We start from the raw sequence: 17,137 nt of genomic DNA, 5'->3' as shown, positions 1-17,137 counted from the left end.
CATGTTATTCTTTTTAAATCCCAGCCCTTAATATGGTTTTCTATACACTACGAGATAAAAAACAAATTATAAACCTTAAAAGGATAATTGATCTGATTAATATTTTTGTACTGGTATAAATTGAATGGATTACATGTAGAAATTCTTAGCTGGCCACCAATAATTCTTACCTCACAGCGGTTTCCATATTGTGCTCTTTCGTTAATTCCGTAAGCGAGGCTGAGGAAGCAGCCAAAGGACTTTTTTGTGGTGTATTTATAAATTTATGTATCACATACTCAATCAAATCGGACCAATCCTGTAAGAGATTATAACATAAATATCGAAGATGGACATTCTTTTCTTGGATCATACTTACATCACATAGTTCATAATCGGCTTCCCAAATTCGTGAGAAGGCCTTCAAAATCACCGGCTGGAAAAGTGCTGTACTATGTCCCAAATCACCACCAATATGATGCATCATGGTGAATATACAATCATTAACAAATTCACCATTGCTACTGAAATCGTCTAAAAGCATTCCGTAAAAGTGCATAATTTCCATAGTGGCAAATCTGAAATTCAATTAAATGAAATTGGGTTCCCTTTACTAAAAACAAAACTTATAGGTGGCATTCACTTTTACAATAAATATAATTCTAATCCCCTTTGTCATTAAGCTCCGTTAGTGCTACGTTAGCTAACGAATTTTTAACGGTACTATGGGCAAATCTGTCATACTGCCTAAATATTTATATATCAGTTTGGAACTTAACTGCAGAATTTTTTTAGTGAAAGTTAATCGGAGAAAAGATACCAGAAATTTATTTTCTGTTAAATGGTAGTTAAAGTCTAGCGGAGCAACATGAAAAAGGCGGTTAATATGAATTTATATTTTTCAACCTCGTTGAATAATTTGCACTAAAGTCTCATTTAATCAATCAATGGTATGGCTAATCCCAAGGCTCGCTTGACAACGAAAATAGCATGTATGTCCCCTGAGGTATGCAGACCTTGGACAAGGTTGAATTCCCTGTTTCAGCCCTGGTTCCGGGAACCGTCTACAGAGAAACCTACAGACGCCCCAAAACACTGCTTTGAGAATAACCTAAATCCCTATGGACTCAGTTTCTACGCCACTTAACTATTTTATTAACCATATCCGAAGGAACCACACCCATCAAGTTCGACTTTGAGAAGGACTTATGCCAAATTGGTCACCTATTCGTGAACAGCAGCGTAAATGGGATACAGGAGCACTGAGACTTGAAGCGGTTCAGAACTCAATGCTGGCCTATCGGTACAGTCTTGGCTAAAGATCACCTCTGAGGAAAGTATGCGCTGTCTATATTCCGGTTCAGTATCTCCAGGTACCTAAATAGCTATCTCTTACTTCTGAACCCAGTAATACACGGTGGCGGTCACTCGACTGAAATGTTTTCTTATCATTTCCGAACGAGCCCACCTCCATCAGGTTCGCCTTGAGGAAGGAATTAAGTTCAATCGGTTACCTATTGGTCGACAGCAGTGATGAAAGGATACAGGGGGCTTTGAGACTGGTATCGATTCGGACCTCAATACTAAATTGACCACCTCTGATTAGTAAAGAGGAGAGGATGTGCAATCCACAGTCCGGCCCAATATCTCTAGGTACCTACACGGCTATCTCTTACTCCTGAACCCATTAACATACGAATGCGGTCACTAGCTTCACATGGAGAGACACCTCTTTGCATATCCTTGCAATCCAACGGAACTGATGTCTATAACCTATGGACTCATCAATTCAAGGAAGCTAAGTCCCTACGCCTCTTAACTAGTTTATTAATCATATCCTATGAACCACACCCATCAGGTTCGACTTTAAGAAGAACTTAAATCCAATTGGTATGCTATTCGTCACCAGCAGCGATGATGGTATTCCGGCGGAACTGTGACTGGAAGTGGCTCATAACTCAATACTGAAATTACCACTTCTGACCAGTAATGAGGGGGAAAATGCTGTCCACGTGCTCCGGTACAGTCTCGGTAGGTACTTAAACAGCTATCTCTCACTCCAGAACCCAGTAATACAAGAATGCTGTTACTCGCCTCACATAGAGAGACAACTCGTGCATTTCTTGCCACTCCTATAGACGTGACACCTGAATACCTATGGACTAATAAAGTCGAGGTACCTTAGTTCCTAAGCTACTTAAATGTTTTTCTAATCCTTTCCAAATCAGCCAACCTGAATCAGTTTCGACTTTAGGAATGAATTAAGTTCCATTGGTAAGCTTTTCGTCCACAAAAGCAATAATGGGACGCAGGCGTCACTGATACTGGAATCAATGGTGACTATTCGTCACTGCATTTCCGTTGGTGAAAGCCACCGCCGATTAGTAAAGAGAAGAGGAGGTGCTATACGCTTTCCGGTCCAGTAGTCCTAGCAGCCACTTTCCAATCCAACGAACCTGAAACCTGCATCTCTATGGACACATCAAGTCGGTTTTGGGGAATATATATTGATTATCTCTATTCCACGTGAATATTTTAGTAATACCTTCAAACCTGATTTTAGGAAGGAATTAAGATCTATTAGAATCCTACTCGGTAAAAATAGTGATGAGGACAAAGAGAGGGCACTATGACTGGTTCACAAGTCAAGGGGTAATGCTAACTCATCGGAATAGCGTTGTCGTTTGTGGAGACCACCTCTGATTAGTGAAGACGGGTGGTATTATCCATGCTCCGGCCCAGTAGATCTAGGTACCTAAGCTGTCATCCCTCGCTTCTGAATACAGAAATATTGGAAACCTTTCACTCGCCTCACATAATCCAACAGGCCTGATAGCTGAATCACTATGGCACTGATACTGGTATACTCGTGAGGAGGTAATGCTCAACTATCGATAAAACGTTATCGCTGGCGGAAAACTACATGTGATCAATGAAACCGCAGTAGTTCTAGGTACTTAAATAGATATCTCACGCTTCTGTAGGGTAAGACTTCTATAACAGATAATTTGCATTACCTAAAATTCAAATAATTCTACGCCCTTTACATCACCCTTTGACATCATGACAAAATTATTCCCCTTTCCTGTCCTAATTTTAACATTTTTACATACATTTAACAACAAAAACTATTTTTTGAATAACAACAATACTTACTGTGCCACATGATCGATCATTTTAATATGAATATTCTCCTCCGTCTTTGAAACCCCATCCAATATCAAAAGCAACATATGGTTGGTAACTACCAAATCTTGTAAATATTGTTTTGGATGTAAACTGGGATTAAAGCGGCGCAATAGTAATACAAATAGATTGCGTAAATCCTCAGAACAACTAATTTGCAATTGCAAAAATCGAATACGCTCACGATCTTCAGCACTGAGGTGGGTTACCTTTTTGTATGTTTCAATAGCCTGTAGAAATTCTCGTATGGCGGTAACAACCAAATGCATACGACGCAAATATGGATTTGGATCACTTCCCTCTTGGCGCGAATTCAATTCGAGTTGTTCGCATAATGTAACACCCTCATAGGTTAAATAGCTGATGACATCGAAGGTCAATATATTATTGACATGTTCCATATCGAGTTCAAGTTGAGCGGCAAATTTCAGGAAATATGTAACCAACCAAAAGAAATGCGAAGTATCAATGGGTATGTTCTAGAAAAAGAGACATAGTTATTATGGTAAACAGACATAGAGATGTTGAAGAATTAATGATTAACATACCAAGTTTGTCAGGAGTTGAGAATGTAAATCTTCAACTAGATAACTGTAACCCTTAAGCAGAAAATCCACTGTAAATTCCTTTAGCAAATTGGCTATATCTTCATCCGTGGGTACATGTTGTACGAGACCTTTCATATTGATTCTATGGAATAGAGAATACTAGTTAATTTATATGAAGTAAAAATCGATGTATGAAGAAAAAATTGGGCTTCGGCATTGTTAAACTTTCTAACAAATCTTAGCGAATACTGAATATTTTTTAGTTATTTCATCAAACTAAAGCTACTTCATTGGAAAAATTTAAATTTGTCCAGCAAAATATTTCATGTATTCCTCAAATCAAGCTCCCTAATGTTACTATTGAACTATTGCCCAGATAGGTTTTCTGGTGGATATCTGATAATGGGAACGTATCATAAGCCAATAATAGAATCCCATGATAGATACACATTTTTTCGCCTTAATTGTGGTCAATTGTCTCGGAAATCCACGTAGAATTTTCACCAAGAAGTTGGTAAGCCATCACCCAAAGTAATTACGGAGGACGGTCCCCATAATGTCTAGTCACCGTGTATCAGTTCCTCCCCTAACCAATTCATAGAGATTAGTAGTAGAAATCCCGCATGAGATAAAAACAGGGCGCTTTTGTGGTCTCTTATTATTCAGTTATGCCAAGACAACATGACCGTTGTAAATTATGTATGTTGCATTTCTTCGCTATTAAGGTTCACCAGACTATCGATCCGCATGTCAGGATTTGCCTTATTATGCTCTCATATATCCAGTGCGTTAGCTTTGGATTCAGGTCCCATTTATAGCCCTCTGCTGTTCTGCACAGTACCCAACATCCAAAGGCTTTCTCAGTCCTCTTTTTGATGTGGCTCATCCAATTCAGTTTTTTAAAGTTACTCCTAAGTACTTTGCCTGACACTGGTATCGTCTTGTCCAAAAAAACTCCTTTAGATATATTGGGCAATTTTAGTCCTTCTAGTGAATAGGCAGCCTGACGAGTCAGGCTCACCTAGACTATTCAGTCCATTGTGCTAATATTTAGGGAAGACTGTTGGTGATGCCGCAACAACCCATGATCGTATACTTGAGGTGGAAATAGCTTCCGAGTGTGACATTATGATGGCAGTAACATGGTTTAAGAAGATTGGGACCCCAGAACAGATACAAACGCAAATCATTGCAACACCGATGAATGCAAGAGGATTAGCATCGTATGGGTGCCGGAATAAGAGAAAATTTAAAAGCAATGAACGAGCGAAAAGAGCTAGGACACCAGGGAAAGTAAACTTAGAGAACGCTAAGACAATAAAGAGACAACGCGGGCCAAGTTGGGTGAATGGGCACTACAGACACATAAGGCGGTTTGGACCAATGAAACGGTCAGAAGGGTACCAAAAATACTATGGGACGACACATTAAGAAACAGACTGGAGAACCACTCATGGAGATTATGACAATCAGGAGGACCGTGGGAATAATTACCGAGCACCGAGAATTGACAGCACATCTGTGGGGTATAGGAGCATCAGTGGATAGTGCATATTTTGAGGGCGAATTCTAGTACCGAACCAAATGAAGGTGCCGTTTTATTATTTAAGGTTTATGAAGTTTTGGCAAGTTATCCACAGCTCTCTGTAGCATCTTGGTCAATTTACCGTTTACAGTACATCCTTTTGACTGATGGAAATAGGAACGCTATCTGGTCTTCGACACGAGTGCTCTGATATCGTTTTTCACACACCTCTGAAATATCCTTATTACAAAACCTCTGGCACAATTTTCGAGTTTCATCCTGGGGGGTATTTGGGCAAACTCCTTTTGCTAGTAAACAACAATCTAGGGATGTTCGTAGAAATCAATCGGTATTTTGAATGTATTTTCGGGATTTTAGCCCCAAATAAAATGTTGCCACAGTTCTATGGTTTTGGATTTATGAGGATCTTCGTTCAGAGCCGTCAATATAGGACTCTTGGTTAATTTTTCGCCTGTTTGTGGTAACAAATCGGTCGATATCTTTTACGAGTGTTTGGATCCTAGGGTCAACCAGGTTCTTTCTTCGGATCTCATCGCTGTTGTCTGGAAAACTAGATGTGTACGTGGCGAAGTACGTGGGAGTTTATGTTCAAGGGATTTGTAGCAATAATCCGGAGTTTGCAGCAATAACAGGAGCCAGTATTAAGGTTACTGAATATGGAGACGTTGGGAAAGTGGCTACATAAAAGCAGCAATTGAAAGTGGGGGAATAACATCCCACATGCTACTGCCCGGGGGAACACCAGCAACCTTATAGCGAGAATACTGAACTGTTCTGGTCCTGGGTTTCTGGACGACTAGCTTAATAGGCAATACATGCTCATGGAATACGGATAAGGAACATTTGGGTAGAAGACATTCTTTTGTCTTATGGGAGGTTTGCATTCCTTGGACAAGAAAACTTCAAGGGATATATTGTTATCGATTGTTTAGGACTTTTGTAATCCAAAATTTCCAGTAATTTTATGACGCATAGATAATAGACAAGAAATATATTTTCTGGGGAGATATGGGAGTTTACAACTCAAGTGCGAAATGGCCTTAAGGACAAGAGATTAACTTAATCACCTTCAGTTTCATTATCAAAGCACTATTCCAAGAAATGTTTTACCATCTCACTTCCGAATTATACTTACAAACTACTCTTACTCCTTTTCACCAACTTTTTGCGTCTCAGTTCCTTTTTATCGCTAGCACTCAAAATTGTACGCTGTCCCTTTCTTGGCTTCGAATTGCATGGTGGCTTCTGATGTTGAGGTTTGCTCTGAGGACCATCGTCATCATTACTGGAGGTTGATATGGACTCTTGATTTTCAACTTGAGTACCATAGCCGCAATCCGAAAGTTCTGACTGTGAGGAAGGACATTGGCGTTTCTGTGGGCCACATTTTCCCATGGTTAATTTAACATGCGGTGAATGTGATGACTTTTGTGTGCACTGATTTGGAGAAGGTTCCAGTAATTCAGGATCATTTCCAGTCAATGGCAAAGGGGCGCATGATGGTGGTGAATGTTTGACAGGTATGGCTGGTGGTGCCATAATTTTGTCTGAATCAGACAATTTGGAAGTGCTTGGAGCAGGTTCAGCTGGTTGTAGTTTTGGTTTTAGCTTAGTAAACTCTAGAGGTTTCTTAGAATCATTGGGGGTTTCGGGCATCTCCTCGTTATCGGTTCGAGGAGAATTTGGTTCGCGATGTTGCACTTGTTCCCAGTTATTGCGCAGTGATACATCCTCATTTTCTTGGGTACCTCCCTCACCTGTTCCTTCGGAACTATCGATTTTATCAGCTGGTACTCGCAACATAGCGTCCTGATATTCTTGGCCCTTACGACTAACCTCTTGCAATGTAGCTTCTGTTTCTTCTCTCAAAGCTTGACGACGATCCTCTGAGCTAACATTTTTCTTTGAACCTCCACTACCTAGAAAGAGAGCAATATAGGATAAAAAAATACCCACAAACTATGAATCACCCCTCTTTCCTATAGTACTTACCATTGTCGGATGAATCCGAAGTAGGATCCGATGTCAACATGGGGCTAGAGTCACAACTACCCTGTTTCGGTGGTGACGTATTACTTTCATTATCTTCTGAGCTTTCCGATAGGGAGGCTTCAAACCACATATTCAAAAGCTTCTGCAAAGTACTCACATGTTGATCTTTATACATCAGGGCTATCAATTGCACCAGGGTTACGCCCCAAACAGCTCTCTGGGGACAAGTCATTAGGTATAGCAATACCTTGTCTATGCTCTGAATGAAAAGATTCCATAGTATGGAATTTTGCATGGATATAGCATGATTACTGGGCTGCTGACTATGTGAAGTGGAAGGCATTACATAGTTTCCCCTGGGCTCTGGAATATGCAGAATATTCCTCAGCAGTAAAAGACAATTATTGATCTGTTCACATTTTTTTGCCGATAGCTTGGAATCGGATTCTAGAATCCTTGTCATATACTCTACGACACATTTCGTACTCTTGGGATCGGTAAAAGCTTCTTTGCTAGTATGCAATAGGTTGTTCAGTTCGAACACAGTATATCTGCCCACCTCAGTGCGATACATTACATCCACCGAAAATAGACATTCCACGGGAGCGGTTAAATTCACCAATATCCGTATAACTGAATCAAATATTTCCTCATCTTTGGCATTCTCCAATAGCGGTAGCAAATCCGATTTAACGTTCTTTCCAAAACCTACCGCTCTACGAAATGTTCTGAGAGTTTGATCTTCGTGTGTCAACTTAAAATCAATCTCTTCCAATGTATCTGGAAGTTTGAGTTCAATCATTAAAATGTTCGATTGTAATCAATTTGAGAGTATCTATTTTTGGGCACTTACCTAAGACCTTCTCACTTACGACATAGGTTTCTCCCATCAGGGAGCCTAGAGAGGAGAATGCACTATATAGTTGTGGTGTTTCTAGTAACCAGTCCATTACAAAATATTTCTATAATATATATTCAAGTTTGTAGTTTATTATCTTCGTCTGTGGCATTCATTTGGAATAATTGCCGATGAAATGTCCGGTATAAATTCCTGAAATGATAGAAATGGGAAAACATGACATCGTAAAATCAAGTTGAACGGATATGCTTTTATTGTTGGGAATATTTATTTAATCAGATTTATCATGCCCATATTTGAAACCCCCAATTCTACCGAAGCTTCTAAATGAAGCAATGATTGGAGTCGACCTGAGGAGCGTCAGATGAAACACCAACATCTAAGAGACACTAAAGATTATTTCTCTTCAAAGTCGAGGCGTGCACGTGAGTAATATTTTACTCACGACAGAAAAATCTTACTCACGCACGATATTGTTTGATAGGACTCACGAAAAGAAAATTTGTACTCACGCACGAAAATGTCGTGACGCACAAAAGATATCGTGGCTCACGAATAATTTTATGAGTAATTTACCTTCGGGACGTGTCTGTAAACATTAGCATGATTAAAATCGAGAGCGTTCCATCCGATCCATATCGCTCGTATGAAAGCTGACAGATTTATTCCAATAACAGTTCATTTTATTGTTTAGGAGCTTACACAAGCATTTTAATCTATCGCATTCAGAAATAAAGTTTATCGTGATTGATGATCCATTGTGAGATTGTTCTTTTTTAACTGGAAGACCACAAGAGGCTATCGTTAGAGCCCTTCAGAATTTACATTTGACTAAATCTTTAGTTTCTCTTTACCCTGATATTGGCAGTATTTCTTCGTGCCCAAAAAGTGGTCGCGAAAAAACGGTAACAACACCAGAAATGATCCGAAAAGTGAAGGCCAGATTTGATACTTGCCACAATGATCGTGAGTAGAGGCGTGCACTTGACACGAAATTGTCGTAACTCACGCATTTGCAATAAAGAAAATATTTTTTGATCCAAAAAAGTCATTTTCGTTTATATCAAGCACTGTTCTTTTCTGACTTGAACCCCCATATTCATAAAAGTTAACGTAAACTTTAAACCTACTACTACCATACAAATTCCTTCGATAAACTATCTGTAAATTATTATGAATATGGACATACATCTTTAACAGGACACATTTTGAAGCTTCATGGTAAAAGTTTAAAATAGTAGTATGTAATGTCGAACATCTTTTCGTAATCTTCCGAACATATTTGGAATTTTTGGTGTTCGGTCGCAGTAGGGATTGAACCCACGACCTTTGGTATACAAGGCGAGCATGCTAAACGTTGCTCCACGGTGGCCAACTAAATGTATTTTTCTGTTAAATAAAGTTTCTTTAATCTGCTCGTGGGCGCCGAAAACTATGCTATATAAATAAAACTGTTTGCGTTCGATTCTCCGCCCAGGCGAAAGGTAAAATTAAAAAAGAAAGTATATAAAATCAAATAATTTCTTCTACATTCTTTGTATTACAGAAAAAGGTGCTTAGAACTAAAAACGCTCGTCGAAGTGAGAAAGTTGTGAAGGAAGTTGCAATTAGAAAGAAAAAAAATTATTTATGAAATTGTTTTTGTGTAAAAGAATAAACTTTTATCACAAAAAGTATAGACTTTTCTTCCAAACTTCCTTACAGCAAAAAGCAAATGGGCAACTATATTTGTTTGTCGAAAACTTTATTTAGGAGCAAAGAATTATTTTTTGCGTGCAAACATAAAACGCTTACAAGTTGAATTCATTTGCTATTTTGGTGGCACTTTTGATGTTAACTGTTTAATAAAGCACTCGATTTTAATCATGTTCATGTTTTCAGTCAGTACAACTTTCCTTTTGTGCGTGAGTCCTACCAATTTTTTTCTACAGACCTCGAGCTCGTTTTTATCAATAATTCATTAATTGGAAAAATCAAATACCGGTAGAATACAATAAAAACAAGTTTGTAACATAAAAAAATATTTTTTGCTCCAAAATCACAGTCCATTTCGTTTATATCAAGCACTGTTCTTTTCTGACATTAAGTCTTTAATAAGAACATTTTTGGAACATATGTAAAATTACATTATGTTCCAAAAGTTGTATTTTCAAGAAACTGACCAAGAAAAGCCATGTTTATATTAAATAAAGTTTCCTTACGTCGGTTCTTGGGCGCCCAAAACTAGGCTCTATAAATATAACTGCTTGAAGGTAAGCGTTGCTTGTGCGTTGGTGGCTATATCGATAATTGTCCCTTGATGACTGGTCTTGACCCGCTTTGGTGTGCCATGAGGGTTTTAATGGAATTTTGGTCAAAAAAGGGTATTGGTCAAAAAATTTGTTTTTGTGGTGCATCCTGTGTCCGTTTCTGATGAAAGTTGCAGTGCTGGACGCGTCTGAGGATTGTCTAAAGACTTCCTATACACAGCGACAAGATTTGGAGGGGTTTTAAACCGTATTTGTATGCCCTGAGGGTTTGTGGAGCTACGTAGCCCAGTAGATAGAGTGTTGGCTTACAAACTGTATGGTCGGTCCGATTCTTTATCGAGGTGAAAAGTAAAGCTCAAAATATATAAAATCGAATAATTTCTTCTATATTGCTTATATTACAGAAAAATGTAAGGGTAGATGCGATTAGACAGAAAATTGTTTTACAACTTGTAAAAGAATCTACGTATATCACAAAGAGTGTATACTTTTCTTCCAAAGAAACTTCGTAACAGCAAAAAGCAAATGGGAAACGATATTTGTATGTCTAAAATTTCGTTTGAAAAGTATTATTTGTTTTTTTTTATACCCACCACCATAGAATGGTGACGGGGGTATAATAAGTTTGTCATTCCGTTTGTAACACATCGAAATATCGATTTCCGACTATATAAAGGATATATATATATATATATATATATATATATATATATATATATATATATATATATATATATATATATATATATATATATATATATATATATATATATATATATATATATATATATATATATATATATATATATATATATATATATATATATAAGGATATATATATATATATATATATATATATATATATATATATATATATATATATTCTTGATCAGGGAGAAATTCTAAGACGATATAACGTTGTCCGTCTGTCTGGCTGTCTGTCTGTTGTAATCACGCTACAGTCTTCAATAATGAAGCAATCGTGCTGAAATTTTGCACAAACTCGGCTTTTGTCTGCAGACAGGTCAAGTTCGAAGATGGACTATATCGGTCCAGGTTTTGATATAGTGCCCATATAAACCGACCTCCCGATTTGGGGTCTTGGGCTTATAGAAATCGTAGTTTTTATCCAATTTGCCTGAAATTTGAAATCTGGAGGTATTTTATGACCATAAAGAGGTGCGCCAAAAATGGTGAGTATCGGTTCATGTTTTGGTATAGCCCCCATATAGACCGATCTCCCGATTTTACTTCTTGGGCTTATAGAAACCGCAGTTTTTATTCAATTTACCTAAAATTGGAAATCTAGAGGTATTGTAGTACCACAAATACGTGTGCCAAAAATTGTGAGTATCGGTCCATGTTTTGGTATGGTCCCCATATAAAACGACCTCCCGATTTGAGGTCTTGGGCTTATAGAAACCGTAGTTTTTATCCAATTTGTCTGAAATTGGGAATCTAGAGGTATTTTAGGACCGAAAATGGTGAGTATCGGTCCATATTTTGGTATAGCCCCCATATAGACCGATTTCCCGATTTTACTTCTTGGGCTTCTGGAATCCGAAGTTTTTATCCTATTTGGCTGAAATTGGAAATCTAGAGGTATTTTCGGGTCATAAAGAAGTGTGCCGAAAACGGTGAGTATCGGTCCATATTTTAGTATAGCCCCCATAAGAACGATCTCCCGATTTAACTCCTTGGGTTTCTAGAAACCGTAGTTTTTATCTGATTTGCCTGAAATTGTAAATATTCTGGTATTTTAGGCTCACAAAAACGTGTATCGGATTAAGTTTTTATCGGTCCATTTGGTAATGCCTCCATACACACAAAAAAATTTCACGAAAAATTTTCCAATTAAAATTTTAATTGAGTTTTAAAAAATATTCAATTAAAAATTTAATTGATTCAACAAATTTTTTAATTGAAACAAAAATCAATCACAAAAATAATAGTATCAATTAATTTTTTAATTGGATCAATTAACTTTTTAATTGACCTTCAATTAACTTTTTAATTGATACTATAATTTCTGTGATTGAAGACATTTCAATTAAAAATTAATTGGATCAACTAATTTCGTGATTGAATCAGAAAATTTTTTTTTTTTGTGTGTATAGACCGACTTCACTTCTTGAGGGTGTAGAAGACGCACTGATCTTGAAACTCAATGTAAAATTTCCAGATTTTACAGATTTAAGATTTCAAATCAAGACGTTATTTTATAATTTTCTTGCACACTTACAAGAGATGTTAATGATTCCTCTAAAACTCAAACAAAAATGGTTCTTATAAATCCAGAATCTGATATAGTCCTCATAGGTGAAATCTTTAAATTTATCTTCGGGAAGTGTCCTCAAGTCCTCAAGCCCTCCTGAAATTTCAAAAGAAACCCTAATATTTGGTTCATGGTGGTGGGTATTTAAGATTCGGCCCAGCCGAACTTAGTGCTGTATATACTTGTTTTTTTTTTGCATGAAGCAACCACACAAAAATTTGTCTCTATCGTTCCATAATTAGATATAGGCCCCATATAAACTAATACTCAGATTTGATTTATTGGACCAAAGGCACATTTATCGTCCGACACATTTTAATATCGGCAGCTGATGTGAGTATCTGTCAATTGATAGCCACCCTATAAGCAGAGATGGTCTGTATCAAACTTTTTTAAGTTTGCGACTATCAAAAAGTAGCAAAAGTCGCAAACTCAAAATACTTCAGTCCGCTCAGCTAAGCAGCGAAATCGATGATATCCAAGATGATGATATATGATGATTAAATACAATATAAATATTTTTTTGCTTCCATTTTATTCAGGAGCCCAACTAAATTAAATTAACAAATATTCACAATTTCTTTTATTCAAAATTAGGTTTTCTACATTAGGTTTACGTCATTTGCGACATAGATATTATACCGTCGTAAACGTATGTCCCAAAAGTCGCAGTTTGCGACAGGCCAACTCTGCCTATAAGTGGTCGAAATTGATCTACAACCATTGGTATATCTATATGCATATATAGGAGATTTCGATTATATTGATTTCGCAGATATGATTTTGGGAACCTCTTAGAACTTCATATGTCATCCGATTTTCTAATATTATTTCTTTAAGGAAAAATCGCGTCTGGGAAAATTTTAATTTTTATTTTGGTGACCGAATAAAATGGTGAACATGAATTAATTTATTAACTAATTTCAATAAAGAAAAAATTTCGCCAAATAAAATATTGAGAAAATTTCATTTACCCCCATTTTCATAAAGCTCCGTTAGTGTCCCGTTAACTAACCAACTTTTAAACCGTATTATGGACGAAGCTGTCATCTTGCCTATATTCCAGTTAGGAACTTAACTGACGAAATTTTTTCAGTTAAAGTTAATCGGAGAGAAGATATTTGCAATTTACTTTCTGTTAACTGGCAGTTAAAGCCTAACGGAGCTACATGAAAATGGCCGTTAATCAAAAACAAAACTAATTATAATTGAATTTTTATCAAATTGTCATTGCAGATTGATTTTTAGGAATTAAAATTTTATTTTCAAATTTATTTTCTTTTTTTAATTAATTTCAAATGTTTATTATTGTCATCACTTAGAAATTTTGTTTTCTACAAAACTCACTGGACCAAAATCGATAAGAAGCCCTTCTATGAACACCGTAAGTTTACAACTAATACTCAATGAGAAGAGATAAACAAAAATCCATATCACACACACACACACACAGAACGGCACATTTTAGAGGCATGCAAAACATGCGACATGCATATGCCACAAAGCAGCGCATACAAAATGTTCTAAGGATTGACAGGATAACATTCGGCAATGCAACCTGAAACCGTTATTCAATGTGACCCACGAGCAATATGACTTACAAGGGAATGCTAAAGTCGTCGCATACATGTGTGAGATATATGCATCAGGATTCAAAAGGAAACGAGCACCAACCATACAATTCATCCTGAACAAATATTATTAGCTCAACTAGGGTTAATCCCTAGGAAAATTTCATCATGCAAATATAGTGAAATGTTTTAGATTGTAATTTTTTACTTACGGTACGGTCATACTAGGTAATTATTATAAAGAAATCAAAAAAGGATTTTACGTGATAATTAAACCAGAAAACAATTTTTGCTCATTTTATCAAAAACGGTATCCACATATTTTGAAAATGGTGCTGGAAAAAAGTTTTTTATTTGTATTTTGGTCAAATTTTTGCCCAGTGTAACTATACCTTTAACTTTATATTGCTATAATGATACCAATACTTCCTCAATATTTTCTATATGAAAATATATATGAATTGGGGGAAATGATTGAGATTTGCAGCATCACCATTTTCTATTTCTGGCATACATGAATGGTCAACGTGCATCAAACTAATCGCGTGTATAAAGGATTCTATCTGGGATTCAATTTCATAAGATCGGCATGTGAGTCCTTTCAACTCTGCCCAGTGCATTAACTTTTTCCCATTTATGGTTGCAGATTTATTGTCGAGAATTATCCTAAATTCACGTGTTTCTATACATCAATCAGGCAATTATTGAATTCAGTTATTCTCGCTGGTGCAAGCGAAATGTCCAACTCAGTTGGCCCATAAGCATCTTTTATAATTCTGAGAATATTTCTCTGTATTGCAGTGTTAGTCGAACCAAATTCCTTTGAGCTTTCATAGCAACCCCAAAAATACTCTCAAAGAGCTTTTGTAATACATCCTCCAAACATCCTTGGAGCTTTGCGACCCTAAAAATATTCGCAACAAGTTGTAAGGAAGCGTCACGTTACTTAACATCTGTTCGAATAAAGAATTGGGCGCCAGATTGAGTTTAGTTGTGTACATGCCCCCAAACTGGGGTTGAACACACCCCCAAGCAAATGCACTTGTTAAAGAAAGGTGATAGCTGGCATGTGACAACTCAAATATATATAAGTAGAGTGTGTTACAAAAAAAATCCATCCCAAGATGTTGCATAAAACTTTTCTCTTATCCACACCGAGGGGCTTGAGATAGTAAAATCCCTTGCAAGCAAATATGTTGGTTGTGCAACATTTCAGATATTGTTGCAAAAATGTTCCCGTCTATTTTTATAACCTGCTAATTGTTGTGAAACTGACCACCCTTGAGAACTTGGTTTGTGTATAAAAATACACACTCCTGTAAACTTATCAAGGATGATATAAGTGGAACGGGGTCGAGATTTTGTTTTGATTCTTTGACTTATGTATTGTTGGTACATAACGTGCCTTTCATTGCTAAAGAGAACATGTTTTATTTTTTTAAAGACTGAAGGGACAATTTTCTTTTCTGAGGTATGACATTTTAAACAAACGACTTTTTCTTTTAACTCTTTAAAAAATTGGAGATTATTCCATCGATCGCCAAAAATTCAGGTTAATCAGCTGTTAATTAATTTATCAGTTGGAAATAAAATCTTACAGAAAAAACATATGCTAAAAAATTTTTCTATAGAAAAATTTGCCAAATTATATTTCTATAGAAACTTTTGTTAAAATTTTACTTCTCAAAATTTTATTTCTTAAAAAATTTTCTCAAAATTTTATTTCTATAGAAAATTTTGACAAAATTTTATTTCTAAAGAAAATTTTATTTATAGAAAAAATTTACACAATTTTATTTATAGCACATTTTATTTCTTTCAATAACCTAATAATCAAGTCCTTAATCTTCACACCCAATAAATTCGTACTAAAATTTTAAAAATATGTAAAATTTTATTTCTACACGCAATAAAAAAAAAAAACGTTTGGAAAACGTGTACCGAAAACGTTTTTCTTTTGTTAGAGTTTTTTGAATTGCTTCGAAAAGTATACACTTTTATCACCACAAAAATTCGTTTGTTACAAAATGTTTATGTTTTTAATAAAAAAAAGTTATTTTTGAACCAACAACACAGTCTATTTCGTTTATAACATATCAAACACTGTTCTTTTCTGACTTTAGGTTTTTAATAAGATAATTTAATATAATAGAATGTAATGTTGAACATTTTTTCGGAATCTTCTGACCATATCTGGAATATATGTAAAAGAAACTTTGGTCGAAACAGGGATCGAACCCACAACCCTTGGCATGCAAGTCGGACGTAGCAACCACTGCTCCACGGTGCCCAACTAAATGTATTTTTCTGTTAAATAAACTTTGTTTAATCGGCTCGTGGACGCCGCAAGTTATGCTATATAAATATAACTTATATGGATAGTTACCCAGCAAAAAAAGTGTCGCCAAAAAAGTAATGAAAATGTTCTTTTTGGATCCGGAAGTTGTGCAAAATTAACGCAGAAGCGATGAATTTAACATGGGCTTGTCATAGGACAGAAGTCCTCCATTTCAACAGCCGTTGCACTGAATTTGCATCACTTCTTTAGGCGTGATCCGAATTCAATGATTTGGATGTAAATTAAAAAATTCTGTAATATTTCATCAAATAAATAATTTGTATATAGCTGATGGCCTTAGCAGCCAATGCTACTTTTCCCTTTTTTATCATACATTTACTGTATGATAAAATAAACAATAAATAAATAAAAAAATTATAATTTGTATAATTTTTTATAATTTTTAATGCATTCTAACGCCTGTCGGAAACGTTTGACCTCAAATATTTTCAAAAATGCACAATTTTTTCAGATTGGATTTAGCATTTTTTTCAACAAAATTTAAATGAGTTGTATCATTTTATGAATTCTTACTCTATTTTTAACATATTTGAAACAAAAAAGTTAAAATTACCCATTAAAAGTATGAAAAAC

At 35.9% G+C, this 17,137-nt stretch overlaps 1 protein-coding gene across 2 annotated transcripts in view; it reads right to left on the bottom strand.

Moving 5' to 3' along the window:
* The window catches only part of tim (timeless), an 80,819-nt gene that overhangs the window by 51,393 nt on the left and 12,289 nt on the right, over positions 1 to 17,137 (bottom strand). For both annotated transcript variants that reach the window (XM_075296498.1, XM_075296497.1), the window contains exons 2-8: positions 8,105 to 8,302; positions 7,252 to 8,031; positions 6,395 to 7,178; positions 3,714 to 3,855; positions 3,136 to 3,644; positions 359 to 557; positions 171 to 298 (exon numbers count right to left, since the gene is read on the bottom strand). In XM_075296498.1, coding sequence (XP_075152613.1) covers positions 171 to 298; positions 359 to 557; positions 3,136 to 3,644; positions 3,714 to 3,855; positions 6,395 to 7,178; positions 7,252 to 8,031; positions 8,105 to 8,201 — 2,639 coding nt within the window. In that variant the 5' untranslated portion in view covers positions 8,202 to 8,302. The remainder of the gene's footprint in view (positions 1 to 170; positions 299 to 358; positions 558 to 3,135; positions 3,645 to 3,713; positions 3,856 to 6,394; positions 7,179 to 7,251; positions 8,032 to 8,104; positions 8,303 to 17,137) is intronic.

Source organism: Haematobia irritans, chromosome 2, assembly GCF_050003625.1.
Source record: "Haematobia irritans isolate KBUSLIRL chromosome 2, ASM5000362v1, whole genome shotgun sequence".
In the NCBI taxonomy this organism is placed as follows: domain Eukaryota; kingdom Metazoa; phylum Arthropoda; class Insecta; order Diptera; family Muscidae; genus Haematobia; species Haematobia irritans.
Note: the sequence above shows the minus strand (reverse complement) of the source record. Positions and strands in the feature narration are given on the sequence as shown.